Source organism: Lithobates pipiens, unplaced genomic scaffold (genome assembly GCF_037356315.1).
Source record: "Lithobates pipiens isolate NorthernLeopardFrog02 unplaced genomic scaffold, aLitPip1_a1.2 Scaffold_16, whole genome shotgun sequence".
NCBI classification, from domain to species: Eukaryota; Metazoa; Chordata; class Amphibia; order Anura; family Ranidae; genus Lithobates; species Lithobates pipiens.
Window position 1 is genome coordinate 308,708,686 of NW_027507748.1, and position 19,113 is coordinate 308,727,798.

At 44.6% G+C, this 19,113-nt stretch overlaps 1 protein-coding gene across 1 annotated transcript in view; it reads left to right on the plus strand.

Annotated features, from left to right (window-relative positions):
* The window catches only part of LOC143982681 (bile acid receptor-like), a 132,064-nt gene extending 116,697 nt beyond the window's left edge, over positions 1-15,367 (plus strand). Inside the window, exons 10-12 of the mRNA XM_077481607.1 lie at positions 2,819-2,932; positions 6,190-6,444; positions 15,019-15,367. Of these exons, the coding sequence (XP_077337733.1) occupies positions 2,819-2,932; positions 6,190-6,428 (353 nt within the window). The 3' untranslated portion in view covers positions 6,429-6,444; positions 15,019-15,367. The remainder of the gene's footprint in view (positions 1-2,818; positions 2,933-6,189; positions 6,445-15,018) is intronic.
* The last annotated feature ends 3,746 nt before the right edge of the window (positions 15,368-19,113 follow it).

Consider the following 19,113-nt stretch of genomic DNA (forward strand, 5'->3'; position numbering starts at 1 on the left):
CCATCTTGGGTATGGGAATAAGGAAATGGAGCCTTTCGGCTTCCTTTTCCCGGTTCCCTACTGCGCATGCGCGAGTCGCGCTGCGCAATAAGGACGGTCCCCGCTGCCTCTGGGATCTGTGTGTTTCCCAGCAGGCAGCGGGGCACTAATCTACGCCCCTTTCCGCAGAGAGCTATCCCGGAAGTGGGTGCAGATACCTGTACTGTACAGGTATCTGCACCCCCTCCCCCCTGAAAGGTGCCAATTGTGGCGCCAGAGGGGGGGGGGGGTTCCGATGAGCGGAAGGTCCACTTTAGGGTGGACCTCCGCTTTAAGACTGAACTCAAAGTATGATATTTATTCCATATTTATATTGCTCCAGTGTGTACTATTGTAAGTATGCATATACCCGAGTGTCCTTTGGGGAAGCTGACAATTACTGTAGTAATCGGTGCAACTGCAGTGATAGTTGCAACCTTCTGGGTCTTATCCTGAGTGGGCTTAGAACACAAGGAGTCACTTGCCCAGTACTGCCATTATTCATAGAACATCTTGTATTTTTTCAATGATTACAAGGTGTTCTCATCCAATCAAAGGATACCTTATATTCTTAAAAATAAATTAAAGGCGTTCTGTGAATGGCTGCAGTGTTGAGCAAGCAAACCCTTATGGTCAGTGTGCAAAGGAGAGTCTAACCATCACAGGTCCCAGAAGATAGCAACTATTACTGTAGTAGCACCAAGTACTACAATGTTTGCCTGGCCCCTAATTTACATGGAGGATGCCAGACGCATGGATTCCAATGGGAGCTTTTTTTTCTAGAAGCACGTGATTAGAGCCTGAGGCTCTTATTGGCTTCAAAAAAGGGTGGGCCCGGGGCACAGAGCACTGAACCCTGAGCCTACCCACTTGTGTGACAATAGCAAATTAATATACGCTATTGTCTGCCTGCTTCTCCTCCCGGCCAATCCCACCTCAGGAAGCAGGTCCTGCGACCCAATTGGCCGAGAGGAGAAGCGATCCTATTGGCCACCGAGGAGGAGGAGGGAGGAGACGCAGGGGAAGCCGTGCCGCTATGAAGCCAGGGAAGGAAAAGACGCAGAGGCCCGCTGCCTGCAATCTACATGGGGAAAATGCGGGGACCGATTGACTGACCCAGAGGGTGGGGAAGTGGGGGACCCGACCGCTTTCCCAGGGGAAGGGTTGGCATTGGATAGTCGGGTCCCCCTCACCCCCCAGTCAATCGGTCTCCCCCAAAACATATACCACCAACCGCCACTGCTTACATTGGTCCAAGCTGAAACAATATAAATATACAAAAAAGATCATACCTGGTGCTCTGTTCAGTTTTAGAGAGTAAACAAGAAATCAGACCTCAGGTGCAGCACAGTCCACTTTTTCAGTTCAAACCTAGCTTTTAAATGTACCAGGCAGCAATTTCTTTTAATCTTGTTCCCTGTGTCTGTGTTCTAGAGCACAAGCATGTCTACAGGCTTTCTTCTTTTCATCTCTATGGAGCATGTGGTCATGTCTGTGCTCTACTGCAGACTATAGGAAGAAAATGAAAAGGAAAAAGTGCCACGCAAAACCAAAATTCAGACAGTGTAATGAGGGGACCGCAATGCATCTAAGGTCTGATTTTTTGCATGCTACCTAAAGAATGGGGGCGAGGGGCATGCAGAGTTTTTCTATGCAGATTTCAGCTATGATGCCTAAAGTATATTGTTATTTAAAAACTCTGCATAGAAATGATGCCACTGTAAAAATATACCATGAAAATCTATCTAGCCAGTCCATGTGATCTAGCAGGCAGGGAATCATATTGTGAATAGTAGAAGATTACAATTCACATACTGCTCAGAACAAAGCAGTTCAACCCTGTGCAGAAAAACATTCAGTTGCAGGCTCAATTGTGCCACCTGCTGGCCACAGTTTAATACACATTGCAAGACTATTCGCCTACTTTAGAACTTTTAATTATAGACACACAGGTGTTGATTTACAAGGCAAATAGACTGTGCACTTTTGCAATTGCACCAAAGCTTAGTAAATAAGGTAAAGCTTCACTTTACAAGGAAAACCCAATCACATGCAAGAAAAAAAAAAAAAAAAGCATTTTTGCTTGAACATGATTGGAGGATGGAAGTCAGAGTTCTCCTTTGAGAACGAGCTGAGAATGAGAATTCTTTCTTGAATCAAACAAAACACATTCTGGATCCATGCACACTGGCTTAAAAATCGCTGCTTCTACGGTTTTGTACTTTGCCTGTACAGTAGAAGCTCAATGTTATCCTATGTGTCCATGCACATTAGGGCGATTAAAGGCATATTTTAAGCTTAATGTTTAGAGGCAGGAAAAAAAACACTTCTGGTTTGCATTTCTTTTTGGCGCTTTCTGCCAGAAAAAAAAACGCTAAAATCTCCTAAACGTATCTAAATATGTACAAAAAAAACACTCTATATGAGTGTTTTGTATTGTGCCAAGGGAACTGGTGTTTTTTTTAAGTCCAGTGTGAATGGAGCCTCTCTGTGTGGCTAATTTTATGACCTTGTGTGTTTTTATTTTATTTTTTATTTTTTTCACACTTCCTATCCAAAAGTTAATTTAATTGGTAGAATTTTTTTTCATGTTCAATCACTGTGTATCAGTATTGCACTAACCAAATGAAGAGAGGGCATTACACATTAGTAAAATAGGAACTGTTTCCAGAGCCAATTAAGGAAGATAGGTAATAAAAGTAAAATTACAATTTTACCACATTTATACTGTATGTAAAGAATTTATTCCTAGCTAAAATTTGTTAATCTATGTGTCATAATGTTTTTGTTTATTTTCCAGATATTACAGATGAATTTATTACTCCATTGTTTAATTTTTTCAGAAGCATGGGCTCTCTTAACATGACTGAAACGGAATATGCTTTACTTTTTGCAATAACAGTGTTCTTTTCAGGTACACCAAAAAAAAAAGAAAATCCTTATTTTATACTGAGCACAAAATAAATAAATGTGTATGTAAGTGTGTGTACAGTGCCTTGAAAAAGTATTCATATACCTTGAAATTTTGCACATTTTGTCATGTTACAGCCAAAAACGTAAATGTGTTTTATTGGGATTTTATGTGATAGACCAACACAAAGTGACACATAATTGTGAAGTGGAAGGAAAATTATAAATAGTTTTCAACATTTTTTACAAAAAAAATTAAAAAAGTGTGGCGTGCATTTGTATTCACCCCCCCTGAGTCATTACTTTGTAGAACCACCTTTCACTGCAATTACAGCTGCAAGTCTTTTTTAGGGTTGTTTCTACCAGCTTTGCACATCTAGAGAGTGACATTTTTGCTCATTCTTCTTCGCAAAATAGCTCAAACTCTGTCAGATTGGATGGAGAGCCTCTGTGAACAGCAATTTTCAAGTCTTGCCACAGATTCTCAATTGGATTTAGGTCTGGACTTTGATTGGGCCATTCTAACGCATGAATATGCTTTGATCAAAACGATTTCATTGTAGCTCTGGCTGTATGTTTAGGATCGTTGTGCTGCTGGAAGGTGAACCTCTGCCCCAGTCTCCAGTCTTTTGCTGACTCTAACAGGTTTTTTTCTAAGATTGCCCTGTGTTTGGCTCTATCCATCTTCCCATCTACTCTGACCATCTTCTCTGTCCCTGGCAAAGAAAAGCATTCCCACAACATGATGTTGCCACCACCATGTTTCACGGTGGGGACGGTGTGTTCAGGATGATGTGCAGTGTTAGTTTTCCGCCACACATGGTGTTTCGCTTTTAGGCCAAAAAGTTCAATTTTGGTCTCATCTGACCAGATCACCTTCTTCCACATTTGCTGTGTCCCCTACATGGCTTCTCACACACTGCAAACAGGACCTCTTATGATTTTCTTTCAATAATGGCTTTAATCTTGCCACTCTTCCATAAAGGTCAGATTTGTGGAGTGCATGACTAATAGTTGTCCTGTGAACAGATTATCCCACCTGAGCTGTGGATCTCTGCTGCTCCTCCAGAGTTACCATGGGCCTCTTGGCTACTTCTCTGATTAATGCTTACCTTGCCCAGCCTGTCAGTTTAGGTGGATGGCCATGTCTTGCAGTAGTGCCATACTCTTACCATTTTCAGTTGATGGATTGAACAGTGCTCTGTAAGAAGTTCAAAGCTTGGGATATTTTTTTTAATAACCTATCCCTGCTTTAAACAGCTCCACAACATTATCCCTGACCTGTCTGGTGTGTTTCTTGGCCTTCATGGTCCTGTTTGTTCACTATGGTTCTCTAACGAACCTCTGAGGGTCTCACAGACCAGCTGTATTTATACTGAGATCAAATTACACACAGGTGGACTCTATTTACTAATTAGGTGACTTCCAAAGGCAATTGATTCCACTAGATTTTAGTTAGGGATATCAGAGTAAAGGGGTTGAATACAAATGCCCCCCACATTTTTCAGTGATTTATTTGTAAACAATTTTGAAAAACATTTTTAATTTTCCTTCCATTTCACAATTATGTGCCACTTTGTGTTGGTCTATCACGTAAAATCCCAATAAAAATGTCAAGGGGTATGAAAACTTTTCAAGGCACTGTATACCATCACCCCTAAATTTTAAGCCTAGCAGATACATTTACTAAGACTTGAGCAGCCAGAATCTGGAGCAGTTGTGCATGGCAACAAATTAATTTACAACATTCATTTTCAAAGCTTAAAGTGGTATTAAACCTAAAATGTAATTTTAATCCTTAGTTTTGGTGGCTACATTTGCATTTTTAGGCTTTACCCCCTCTGTTTTCACCTGGTGATCTGGCCAGTAACACACCTCCTGTATTAAGCCCCCACTCTGGATAAAGGGGCACGGGGGCACATTTGGACAGCAGCATTGTCAGTCTGGGGGGAGGGGAGTGTTAGATGAACTAGTGGGGGCACTTGGCAGGAGGGAGGGGCCAGAAGCACCAGCCAGGGACCCAAGAAGAGGAGGATCTGGGCTGCTCTGTGTAGTGGTTTTGCACAGAGCAGCCCAGAGCCTCCTCTTCTTGGTAAGTTATTTTTAAACAAAAAAAAAAAAGACTTTAGTATCACTTTAAGCCAGTCATAGATGGTTCAGCAGGGATCGGCCGAGATTCGAAGCAGCTATAGGCAGGTTGATTGTACCCAAGTCGATCCATCGATCGCCTTGGGTACAACCAGCATGTCAGATTTGAACTTGCGATTATTGCCAATGGCTATAGCCGCTAGCAATTATCACTGTGTCATCCCAGCAGTGATGGCTCCTTGCGCCCTCCCCCCGCCAGGAGAACAAAATAGCTCTGCGGTACGGATTCCCCTATCAACACTGACTGCATTGATGGGTGGATCAAGCAATTTTCTTTCCTTAAAAAATCGCATCATCTATGGCCTGCCTTAGACTTTAGGATTAACTCCTAAAATGGACACTTACTGCTTTACCAACCTGGTTAAAATGATGCCAGTCCTCAATAAATACCTGACAGATACTATGACTCCACTAAAATATAGACATGGGCACCGTCAATAAATTTGTTTCGTTCTGTTCCGTTATGGTTCGTATTAAAATTAATTTGTACTTCGTATTTCGTGTCCGAAAATCCGTTTCAATTCGTATGAAATACGAATTGTCGTTAGGCTCGTTAACTTATACGAACGTTCGTTACGATGAATTTAACGGCAAAAATATACCTCAATATGACAGTCGATGCTGATGGAAGTTTGGTTTTTATCCGAAATACGAAATTCCATTGAAAAATTTCCTATCCGAAATACGAATTTTCGTTAGATGAGGGGCTCCCACCATCCCTGTGCTGACTTCCTCCTTCGGATTTCGTAAACAAAAGTTCGTATTTTGTACAGAATTCGGACGCATGGCAATTCATATTTCGGATCCTCCCGAACGTACCCATTTAGGGAAATTCGTACGAATTTGAGATTCGTACGAAACGAATCGCACATGTCTACTAAAATGAAGGGGTCTTTCTTGCGGCTTGTGTATGGAATGGGAAGGTTTCTGTCAATTCCTGCATAAAGTAGTGATGGGGTACAGGAAGTAAGGGGATTGTTTTCCCCAGACAGCAACCTGACAAACATTCAACTCTTCCCCATAAGAAAGCATTTATTTTAAATAGCTGTATTTTTCCTGTCATCATTATTTCACAATCACAATTTCCTGTCATCGCTATTCCTTTTTTTATAGATCGTCCATTCCTAAAAAACAAAATTTGTGTTGATAAACTGCAGGAACCACTACTAGCAATTTTACACAAGTATTCCAAAATTTATCATCCTGAAGATCCTCAGCATTTTGCACGCTTGACTGGCCGTCTAACTGAACTAAGGACCCTTAATCACAACCACTCAGAAGTGCTGATATCATGGAAAATGAGAGACACTAAACTTACCTCACTAATCAATGGAGGCTGGGACCTACAATGAACTCCAAATTCAAAATGTACTATTAGACTTAGTTCATATTGTTGTTAATTTATGTAAATCTATTTGTTAAACTGTTGGGCATTTTAAGGCAAATATGTTTTTGAAAAATTATGTGGTATTTTTTAAGATAAATGGGTTATGGTAAACATCCTTTTTGCATATAGCTACAGTGCATATTAATATGGGCTCATGAACACAGGACATATAAATATCAAGGTGATAGTTATGGCGCTCTCCTATGGCTATGCAAGAAATAGCATGCTAAAATATTATCTTAAAATGCTAGTGTTGCATGTTCTAATATGTTAGGTCAAAATTCAAAATACTGAAAATATAAAGGAAACATTTGAAAATTAATAAAATTGATAACTGTGCGAAAAAGTGCAAAAAAAGGTGCTTTCGTGCTATAGTGCAAGATACGTGCATTTACAGCCTATACATTTTAAATCATCTTATTTCAACAGCCATTTCAAAGTCAAAGAAAATATATACACATTAGGAAAATTTCTTTGAAAATCACAAGATGCAAAAAATTAAAAATACAAAGTAAAACAAAAATGTTCAAAATGACTTTCGTGCAAAAAGGAGTTTGGTTAAAGGATTTTTTCAAAAGTTCAAATAGGAGTGACTTGTGCCCAGTGCCTGGTGTGTTTTGAGTCTCAACCGGTGCATTTTTCCGTGCCTAAAGCAAATTGCCGCACTCACCAGCTCCCCTGCCCCTGCAGGGGTTAACTTGCATTCACAGTGTGAGCCCCTGTGTCGCTGTGTGGTGCTGGTCCGGTTGGCATTCAATTCCTCGTTTCATAAACACAGAATAAAACTCGTTCATAAGCATCACAAACCACCGCCGCCGCCTTGTGGGAGAGAGTGTGTACATTAGGCCAATCCCTACGCATTTCGTCATTGGACGTCGTCTGGAGCGCAATCCTAATCCTAAGCGACTTTAAGTGACTTAAGTACATTTTTTCCTAAAACATTTTGTCCCCATAGCGCACCCTACCCCCCGTTTTTCTCATGAACACAGGACATTTTTAAATCGCCAGCGCTACAACAGCGCAAAAAACGCCTGTTTATTACCCCACACAGACTATACAAAATTAATCCTTATCCCCCCCCCCCCGGGGTGCTGGCGTTGTAGGGGGGACTCCTGGAGATTTTTGCCCATATTTTCTAGACCTGCTCGACTATTGTAGGGTACTGGAAAGAGATATTGACATTCATAACCCAGGTCACCACCATACCATTATAACCTTCTATGTCAATTTGTATGCTGGGCTTGATAGAACAGCTTATCCCTACAGTAGCAGGATGCACTCTAGTTGGGTTACTTCTCTTCTATGCCCGCAAGGCCATAGCTGTCAGTGAGCGACTTTGTTCCAAATTAGGGACAGTCCCTCAAGATCAGGGACAGTTGGGAGCTATGTAAAAACGTCCTGTGTGCATGAGCCCTAAGTGTTTAGGAAGGCAGTATTCCTAAAAGAGAAGGCATTACATCTCACTTACATATTTGTTATTTGTTGTTTATTGACTGCGAAATATGATGTTAAGAGATGGGAAAAAGAAGAAAAAAAAAAAGAAATTGGAATTAAAGTAGATATAAAACCCATCCATGTAATATATGACTATTAAAATAGACTGTTATGTTCCCTGTGAAAAAATATAGTACCATATCAGTGATAAAAAATTCAGTTTTTGTCAAAACTCAGTGGAAAAAACCCTTATAGGGATCCATTGTATGTATTTTTATTTTCATTTTTTACTTACATACAGTATGTGAATGTGTTCATATTATTGTACAAAATAATGTATCTTTTCACTGCGTGTTAATGCCTAATACTGCTGTTTCTATTTATAATGTTTACTTATATCTCTACATCATAGCAGCTTATTTTGCTTATTACTTATGCCTACGGCCCTTCTTGTATAGGAGAATATTTCAGTGATAGGGCCTTACTCTTTAACTAATTTAAATCTGTATTCCCCTAGAGTTACAAAGCCAGTAGCTATACTAGCTTACCATTTTCTACCCATAACTGAAATATTAATTCCTTGAAATAACCATTTGAATTTGAATCTATATTTTGCCCATGCCTGGCTAAGCAACAGGTTTACCCAAAAGCTGCTCCCCCAGGTTATACTTAAAGTGGTAGTAAACTCAGTTTTGCCACTTATACCTAAAGGCAAGCTGATAATAAGATAGATACAATAGGTATTCCCGCGCTACCGTTTGCGGATGAAATACGGACATACATGCATTCCTATGGGATAGTGGGTGTCTGCGGATAAACATCCGCAGACACCCGCTATTGTCCGCCACCGCTATTGTCCGATTCTGCAGACAGAGGAAAATCCTATTTTTCTATCCGTCTGCAGAGCGGATCGGATGAACACGGACAGACGGTCCGTGTTCATCCGATCCCCCATAGAGGAGAGCGGCAAGCTGACAGGGCGGTCCCTGCACAGTATGCGGGGATCACCCTGTATCTGCCGGCTCCGTGGCGACAACGGAGCGATCCCCGCTGAGCAAGCGGATCATCATGGGGCGGATCATTACTGATCCGTCCCGTGTGAAATGGGCCTAAGTTGTTTGGTTGCAGCAAGCACCAACAGGGTCAAACACCACCCAACAAAAATATAATAAAAAATGTATATATGGTGCTACGCTCCAAAATTAAAGTGCTACAGTATTAAATATAAAGTGCTATATACACTAGATCATATTCATGCGGAAATAATCATTAAATACATACATAAAAAGACAATGCATAATGAATCTACTATGCTAAATAATAAATGAGTGATAAGTATTCCAAGTGAAATTGATAAAATTCCTTCAATCTAGGCATGCACCAAAGACAATATAAATCTAAACGTAATGAAGCGCAAGTGCCAAAAAAGTTAATAGTATCTTCAAAGAGGGTGCTGGTTCTTAGAGCGCTGGATTTCAACTAGCATATGTGACAATGTGACTTGGGTGATCCTTTTCTTCAGTGCAATTCCACCTAAAGGTGCAGTGCAGGGGCCGACTGACAACTCATGAGGTCCCCGCGCAATAGGAGATTATGGGCCCCCCACACAGTATACACATACATGTACACAAAGTATACACAGACATGTTTCTATTGGCTGAGAAGGTACTGGAGAGGTGGGGCAGCTATAATCTCAGGATTTTTAGACCAAAGGGATGTCGGTAAGGGACATTTCAGAGACAGATTAAAAAAAAAAAACACAGATTTTTACATACTGTCCCTGGTTTTACTGAAGCTGGCAACCCTGATGGGGCCCCTAGTGGCTCGGGGCCCTCGGGCACTGCCCGAGTGACCAAATGGTCAGTCCGCCCCTGGTGTAGTGGCTCCTTACTTTATCGCTGTAAGATAACAGGTAACAATAGCCAAAAGTGATCCAGATTCTAGGGTTCTGAAAACAATCTCCCTAAGTATTTCCTTATCAGTTACGATCTGTATGGAGCCTGGTGGATACTTCTTATCGATATGTGTTTTCTTTCTCTTCTTTTTAATAAGAAGGGGCTGGAACTCTCAGCATTCCCGCTCTCTGCACACCACTCCCAAAGGGACTGAAGAAAATGATCACCCAAATCACATTGTCACTTACGCTAGTTGAAATCCAGCACTCTGAACACCAGCACCCTCTTTGAAGATACTATTCACTGTGAACTTTTTTGGCACTTGCACTTTACGACGACAGTTCGCCTTCCGACCGGTCCTGGGCAGCTGCTCCATCCCCTGGCGACATCCGTCCACGGGGCCCCGCCTGGGCAGCCGAAGAACTGCTCTTGGGCCGTCCTCTTCTCCGCCCCACCGCCGACTTCAGCACTGCCTTCCCCGGCCTTTCACTTGCGCCTCTGCAGCCGTGGGCTCACTGTGGCATGGCGGCCGCCGCTCCACAGGATTCTCGTCCTCCGTCACCCACGCAGTCCCTCCGGCAGCACGGAACTGCCTCCGCCGGCGTAGCCCCGCCCCCGCAGCGGCTGCGCTACGAGACAGGCCCGGATCCTCTTCGCGGCGGACAGCCGCGCTGATGGAGGCCGGCGCCGGACCGGCCACCTACCCCACTGAGCTGCGCCCAACCCCCCATCCGCGGCCCGAGGCCTCCACTGCCCGCCGGGCTGGCCGTTTCGCGGGCGGCTCGTAGGGGGCGGGGCCAGCGGACTCCGCATGGCGAAGTGTTGGAGCCCTGGGGTAATCAGGGGAGAACCTGGCCGGCGGGCGGGACCGCCGCGCCCGGGCCGAGCCTTCCCCCTCCGTTCTTGCACTGTCCGGGTCCCCCCCGAGGGCAGCCGCCACCTGTTCTTGGAGCCACCGCTCCCTGTTAGCCGCCGCCGCGGCCCATAGCTGGTGGACAAGGTCCCCCAGTGAAGACGCCATCCTCCTCTGTTAACTTCTCAGCTTCCACTGACGCCGGGGCGTAGAGCGCGCACACGTCCTTGCGCTGACTCCGCCCCCCAGCCAATCGCTGCAGTCCACTGTCTTCATGCCAGCCCTGCTCCTACGCTGCGCTCACGTATGCGGGCTGTGCTTTACGTTTAGATTTATATTGTCTTTGGTGCACGCACTATATTGAAGGAATTTTTTATCTATTTCACATGGAATACTTATCACTCATTTATTATTTTGCATAGTAGATTCTTTATGCATTGTCTTTTTATGTATGTATTTAATGATTATTTCCACATGAATATGATCTAGTAGATATAGCACTTTATATTTAATACTGTAGCACTCTAATTTTGGAGTGCAGCACTGTATATTGATTTTTTTTATTAACCACTTGCCACCCGCCCTATAGGCAATTGACGGTGGCAAAGTGGTTGCATAATCCTGATCGGACGTCATATGACGTGATCAGGATTATGAGCCGCTGCGCGCCCCCGGGGGCACGCATCGCGGCGATCGTTGTTGCGGGGTGTCAGTCTGACACCCAGCAACTACGATCTCGGTAAAGAGTCTCCGACGGAGACTCTTTACCACGTGATCAGCCGTGTCCAATCACGGCTGATCACAGTGTAAATAGGAAGAGCCTGTGATCGGCTTTTCCTCACTCGCGTCTGTCAGACGCGAGTAGAGGAGAGCCGATCGGCTGCTCCTCTGACAGGGGGGGTCTGTGCTGATCGATTATCAGCACAGCCCCCCCAAGGATGCCCACACTGGACCACCAGGGATGCCACCAGACCACCAGGGATGCCCAGCAAAAGGTAATCCTCCCTAGACCACCAGGGATGCCAGTCAGTGCCACAATGGATGCCAATCAGTGCCCATAATGGATGCCAATCAGTGCCCACAATGGGCATCACTGATTGGCATGCATTATTGTTTGGCACTGATTGGCATCCATTAGTACAGTATAACACCAATGCCGCCTATGAGTGCCCACCTGTGCCGCCTATGAGTGCCCACCTGTGCCGCCTATCAGTGCCCATCCGTGCCACCTATCAGTGCCCACCCATGCCCATCTGTGCCGCTCATTCATGCCCATCTGTGCCGCCCATCCATGCCAATCTGTGCCAGCTATCAGTGCCAATTTGTGCCACCTATCAGTGCCCATCCGTGTCGCCCATCCGTGTCGCCCATCAGTGCCGCCCATCAGTGCCGCCTATCAGTGCCACATATCAGTGTCCATCAGTGCCACCTCATCAGTGCCACTTCATTGGTGCCCATCAGTGCCGCCTTATCAGTGCCCATCAGTGTAGCCCCATCAGTGCCCATCAGTGAAGGAGAAAACTTACTTATTTACAAAGTTTTGAAACTGAAACAAAAAAAACATATTTTTTTAAAAATTTTGGGTATTTTTTTATTTGTAGCGCAAAAAATAAAAACCGTAGAGGTGATCAAATACCACCAAAAGAAAGCTATATTTGTGGGAAAAAAATTATAAAAATTTAATTTTGGTACAGTGTAGCATGACCGCGCAATTGTCATTCAAAGTGGGACAGCGCTGAAAGCTCAAAATTGGTCTGGGCAGGAAGGTGTTTAAGTGCCCTGTATTGAAGTGGTTAAGCCGAAAATAAGGCTTACTTGTAGGTACTCTGAATATCTCCTAAACTTGCACTGTTTAAAAGATGTTCAGAGTGCATGCAGCCGGTGACATCACCGGTGCATGCGCTCTGAATACCGGACCTTCAGAGCCTGTGCCATAAATAGCGACTCCTGCGATGCCATCGACTGATGATATTGCGCCCCTGGCCGGAGGCAGCAAACCGGGAAGGAAGCTCGGGTGACGGTGGAAGCCCTCTCAGCGGTGACAGCGCACCACTGGAGGGCTTCGTTTTAAGCTAAGTCTCTCATAATGTGCTAGTATGCGATGTATACTAGCACATTATGACATTGCCATTGCAGAGGGATTTTTTTCTTTAACTGCGGTTTACTATCGCTTTAACGTTCCTTCACTTCTCTGCCATTCCATAATCCCACAGAAGAAAACACAGGAAGCCTTTGGAAGTTTGTTTTAGTCAAAACTTGCATAGAGCTAAGGATGCAGGCAAGGTTCACACTGCTGCAATCAGATTTTGATTTGACTTTCAATATGATTATGTGATGCAACTTGGATGCTATTTGGATGTGGTTTGCATATTCTGTGGGGACAGAATTGCACCAAATTAGCAAAGGACCCTTTTCCAAATCAGATTTATAAATTAATTAATACAATTTAAAGTGGTTGTAAACTCTCCCTCACAACTTTGTCCCATGTGAATCAGCATAAAAAACCCTAATGAACACTGCTTGTAGATATCTCCTTACTTGCATAGTATTGTTGTAATACTTTTTGTTCTTTAGAATGACGTCACAGAGCATGCCCATATCTCCCATGATTTACGGCACACTCTGTGTGCTTGTCTATCTATTATCAGTACTTCCTATGGCACAAGACTGAAATCTCACAAGACTGCATAATCACTCAGAGCTTCCTCCTACACCCCATGTGACCATGTGACATCACATGGAGTGGAAAAAAAAGGCATCTTAAAGCATTAAAAAAGGCAAACAGTAGTGGTGCGCGGTACTAGATTAGGGAATTTTAGTACCGCGCACCACTACTGTTTGCCTTTTTTGATCCTTAATTGGGGTTCAAGTACCCTTTTTTTCAGTGTGTGCAGCGGTACAAAAACTATATTTCTTCCTGATTAGGCGCAGGAATAACTTCTTTACATTCATCTTAAAGCATTACTGCAGTCTTATCAGCTGAAGCTAATAAGACTGACATAGACAAACACTAGATAATTGGCTATGTACTATGTAATAAAACAAGTCAGCTATGAGCAGGGAAGCAGGGTTGCCATAGAAACGTTGGATTAAGAAGAAGGCTTGGTTAACAGTACAGGAAGTGCTCAATGTAAGGGCGGAAATACACTCTACTGTGGACTCAGAAAACAATACTTAAGATGGCGCTGCCTTACCCCTGGAAATACGTTTTTTAAAGTTTCTTTAAACATTAAGTCATTTGCGATTTGGGCTGGATTACAGTGGCTATAATTTGATAATTACTTATTATAATGGACTAAATGAATAGAAGAATCAGAGTGGGAGAGTTTGCTTCCTCTTTAAATGAACAAATAAAGGGATGGCAAGAAAAAACTTAACATCAGAAGCCCCCATCACAACAGAGCCCCCCTAATATCAAGCTCAATATCAGAGTTCCTCCATACATCAGGGTCTCCATCAGAGTCACCATATCAGAGTCTTTCGTATCAGGGCTCATCAGGGTTCTTATCAGTGCTGACCCCCCCTCGCCCACCGCACACACATCAGGGCCCCCATCAGAGGCAGAGACCAACTGATCTGAATACTCAGTCTATGCACTAATCCTGTGGATACGCCACTGACTGTGGGCCAGCTAAAATCTTGCAGCAGACCAGATGTGACCCACAGGCCGTACTTTGGAGACCCCTGCTCTATGAAACTCAGCGCTGCATCATACAAGGAAGAGGAGTGGTTCTCATGCTTTCTTTTAACCTGAAGTACCAGGCATATTTATTTTATCCAGGCAGGCAAATAGAGCAGTGGGGGGGAGTGAAGGTATGGTGAGTATACATGTGTTTGTGTGTGTGAGGAAAGAGTGAGCAGTTTGGGGATGGAGGGGGGGGGGGGGGGTGGTGTTGATCATTGAAGTAAACCTGTTGCCTTGACATGCATAGGTCTTTACACATTAGGTCAGGGTTTCTCAACCAGGGTTCCTTGAAATACTGGGCTTCCTCCAGAGGTTCCTAGGGGTTCTTTGAGCAATCTCTAAGGGGGTAATTCTTCTCAATGACCACAAGTGTAAGGAGCATCCTACCACTGATCACCACACTAATGTATCATGAGGTTTAAATATAGTCATTTTTAGCAGTGGTTCCCTGATATCAGAAATTGTATTTCCAGGTTTCCTCTGTTTTGAAAAGGTTGAGGAAGGCTGCATTATATTAATATCAACTGTTGGCAGGGCTGACCGATCATAAGGAACTTTTTTTTCAGATTTTCACATACTTTTCAGAAAATTGTGAACAGAAATCACTAATTGTAATTTTTCAGCCCCAGGGTATTTCTAACTTTTGTGTCCTATGGCCATCTTTATTCATGTTGTCATTGTATTTTAGGTTTCCTAAAGTCATGGATCGACAGAATCAAATGAGGAGAAATAAAAGTATCGGGCTTGTCATAGGAAACAAAGCCAAGTAGACTTTACACAATACACAGCTTGGCCACCACTGAAATATTCCTCAATTTTTCATAAATGTTTTGCTGCAATTTCAAATAAGCTGTCAAATAAAATATTTCTTGTCTCAGGTATGCTGCAGATCACAGTCAAGCAAAAACCTTTTGTAAGTGTATATAACCTAAGATTATGTAAATGTACTAGTTCATTTGTATGATGACTCTAGTTCTACTTTAACAATGTCAGTCATTTTAATTGTTGTCTATGAATAAAGCTAATTATTACTAAAACTATAATAAAAATAAATATGTTTTTTTTTAAACTGCACAAAAAAGATGACTAAATATTTGAAATCATTGCAATTCTTTTTTTTGGCAAAAAAAAATGTGGGTTAAAAGCCATGAATATTTCTTATATCCTATTTTGACTTATAGACATTACAAAAGATAACGTCATTAAAATTACTCTGACACTAGATTTAAAAATTCAAGACATGCACTCCCTACAAAATAAACTAGTAATACTTATCCATCTGCCCTGCTGCCCACCCAGCCCAATTTCACTGTCTTGAAAAAATAAACATTTTCTGAATCCAACCCTTGTGCGTCCCTTGGTTGCAAAAGCTGGCCTCTACATCCCTACCGAATACAGCAGTGATGCAGAAGCCAGCAGAAGGAACCACAGAGCACAGTGAGGGACCAGGTATCCACCAATATCAGAAGTATTGATGGACGAACTTCCGACGGGACGTTTCGCGAACGTGGCCAAAAGTTCACGAAACCGCAAAGTTTGCGGCGGTCCCCATTGACTTTAATGGCAGACGAACTTTAAAAACCTACAGGTCATATTTTCAGCCACAAAATACTTACTAGCTGTGCACACATAGTCCCACCACATGGACACTGACATAACAAAAGTATTAAGTGAATCTGGGATCGACAATGACAAGCATTCTTTTTTTATCTGTGAAATTTTGACAATTCAGGACTCAGGAGTGCATGAAGGCCATGGAGGAGAGGCAAGGTTAGGGCAGGCTATGAAGGGGGTGCAGGAGATGATCAGTGCCACAGTCAGGGCAGCTCAGTCCTGTGCCAGTGTCCCAGTGTGCCAACCTGTGCTTGAGCCCCTCCCTCTGCCAGGCCCTTACCCTCACCTATGCAGGGCTCCACTGCGGTGGAGGTGCCAGTCCAGTGATCCTAAGCCATGGTGCTGGCACTGCCTACTGATTGGCTTCTCCGCTGCTATCTCCCCCACTGACACCAGCACTGAGATAGAACACTGACACCAACACTGCACTAGAGACTGAGCACTAATACCAGCACCAAGATAGAGAGCACTGACACCACCACCGAGATAGAGAGCACTGACACCAGCACTGAGATAGAGAGCACTGACACCAGTACCATGATAGAGAGTACTGACACCAGCACTGTGATAGAGAGCACTGACACCAGTACCGTGAGAGAGCACTGACACCAGCACCGTGAGAGCACTGACACCAGCACCGAGATAGAGAACACTGACACCAGCACCGTGAGAGCACTGACACCAGCACCGAGATAGAGAGCACTGACACCAGCACCGTGATAGAGAGCGCTGACACCAGCACCGTGATAGAGAGCACTGACACCAGTACTGTAATAGAGAGCATTGACACCAGCACCGTGATAGAGAGCACTGACACCAGCACCGTGATAGAGAGCACTAACACCAGCACCGTGAGAGCTCTGACACCAGCACCGTGATAGAGAGCACTGACACCACACCAGCACCGAGATAGAGAGCACTGACACCAGCACTGAGATAGAGAGCACTGACACTACACCAGCACGTGATAGAGAGCACTGAAACCACACCAGCACCGAGATAGAGAACACTGACACCACACCAGCACTGTGATAGAGAGCACTGACACCAGCACCGTGATAGAGAGCACTGAGACCACACCAGCACCGAGATAGAGAGCACTGACACCAGGACCGAGATAGAGAGCACTGACACCAGCACCAAGATAGAGAGCACTGACACCACACCAGCACCGTGATAGAGAGCACTGACACCACACCAGCACTGACAGTAGCACCGAGATAGAGAGCACTGACAGCAGCACTGATACCAGCAACTCGCTGCAGGACCCAAAAATATGACACCACTCAACCTCTTCAAACAGGAGGGTACGGGCATATAGTACGGTGTGATTTTTTTGTACAAGGAAGTGAGCCAAAGGTAGAAAAAAGGTCCGTGTGCTCGATTAAATAAATCGTTTATAGAGTTATGCATATACATGGTCTACGGGTCACATGTGTTGAATTCCTCCGAGATCCATGCCTCATTCATTTTTATAAATGTCAGGTAGTCAACACTGTCGTGAGCTAGGCGAGTGCGCTTATCGGTCACAATCCCCCCTGCTGCGCTGAGCGTCCTTTCGGACAGGACACTGGACGAGGGGCAAGCCAACAGTTCCAACAGTTCCATTGCAAATTGGGCAAGCTCTGGCAAGAGGTCAAGCCTGCCCACCCAGTAGTCCAGGGGTTCATCACTCCTCAGAGCATCCACATCGGCCGTTAACCCGATGTAGTTGGACACCTGTCAGCCTAGGCGTTCCCTGATGACACCTGTCGATGGGTCAGCTGAAAGAATGATCTCATATCAGAAGTCACCAACACATCTTCAAACCGCCCTCTTCTTGCAGGCACTGTTGGATTGGTACCCCCCACCCCACTCTTTCTCTGGGAGTGGGAATTCCTCCTCTGCTAGCGCACGCAAAAGCAGAATGCAGCATTTCTTGAAGCAAGGCCTGGAAATGCTCCATTCTGACAGCCCTCTGCGACGGTGATAACATTTCCGCCATTTTGTGTTTGTACCAGGGTCTAAGTACGTTTCCACCCAGTACTGGTCCTTGACCCCTATGCTTTTTATACGGGGTCCCTGTTAAAACACTGGAGCATGAAGGCCCCATTTGCACTAAACTGGAAGCGGTGTAGTGGACTGGCTCCTGCTCATCATCCAGGATAATGTCGTCCTCCTCGTTCTAATCTCCCCATCCACGCACAACAACAGAGATCCCAGAAAGCTTTAAAGCATGCTCTTCTTGCTCCTCCTCATCCGCCCCGGCACGATCCTCCTCTGACTCCTCTTCAGATTCCTGTTGTTGACTTGTCTCAGATAGAGTAGCATCTTCCTGCTCTTGCTCCTCCACGGCTTGATCAATGACACAACGCAATGCACGATCCATAAAGAAGGCATAAGGTACCATGTCACTGATGACGCCATGGCTGCGACTGACCAGTTTGGCCGCAGAAGTCTGAATGTGTCGCGCATGAGCAGCCACTGGCGCGGTGAAAAAAAACCAAGCTCCCCAGAACCTGTTCTGCTGCAGAGTTCGTACAAGTAGTCGTTAACTGCACGTTTCTGCTGGAGCAGCCTATCAAGCATATAGAAGGTTGAGTTCCATCGCGTCGGGCAATCGAAAATAAGGCGTCTGACCGTCAGATTGTGTTGCCGTTGAATGTCAGCAAGACGAGCCATGGCCGTGTAAGATCTTCTGAAATGGGCCGAGATTTTCCTTGCCTGCCGCAAGATGTCCTGGACCCCAGGGTATTGGACAACGAATCGCTGCACGACCAAGTTTAAGATGTGTGCCATGCATGGCACGTGTGCAATTTTGCCCTGTTACAAGGCGCTAAGCAGATTGGCACCATTGTCACACACCACTTTACCAACTGTCAAATTGAGCGGTGTTAGCCACTGATCTGCCTGTGAATGCAAAGCTGAAAGGAGTGCAGGGCCAGTGTGGCTCTTGGCTTCCAGGCATGACAGACGCAGCACAGCATGGCAACGTCTCATCTGGCATGTCGAATAGGTTCTGGGGAGCTTTGGTGGCTCAGCAGAAGAGACGCTAGCAGCGGAAAAGGAGGAGTCAGCCGAGGAGGAGAGGGAGGAGGATGGAGTAGGAGGAGGAGAAGAAGAGGCAGGCCTGCATGCAATCCGTGGTGGTAAAACCAAATCTACACGGATGCCACGGGTTACATGCTTG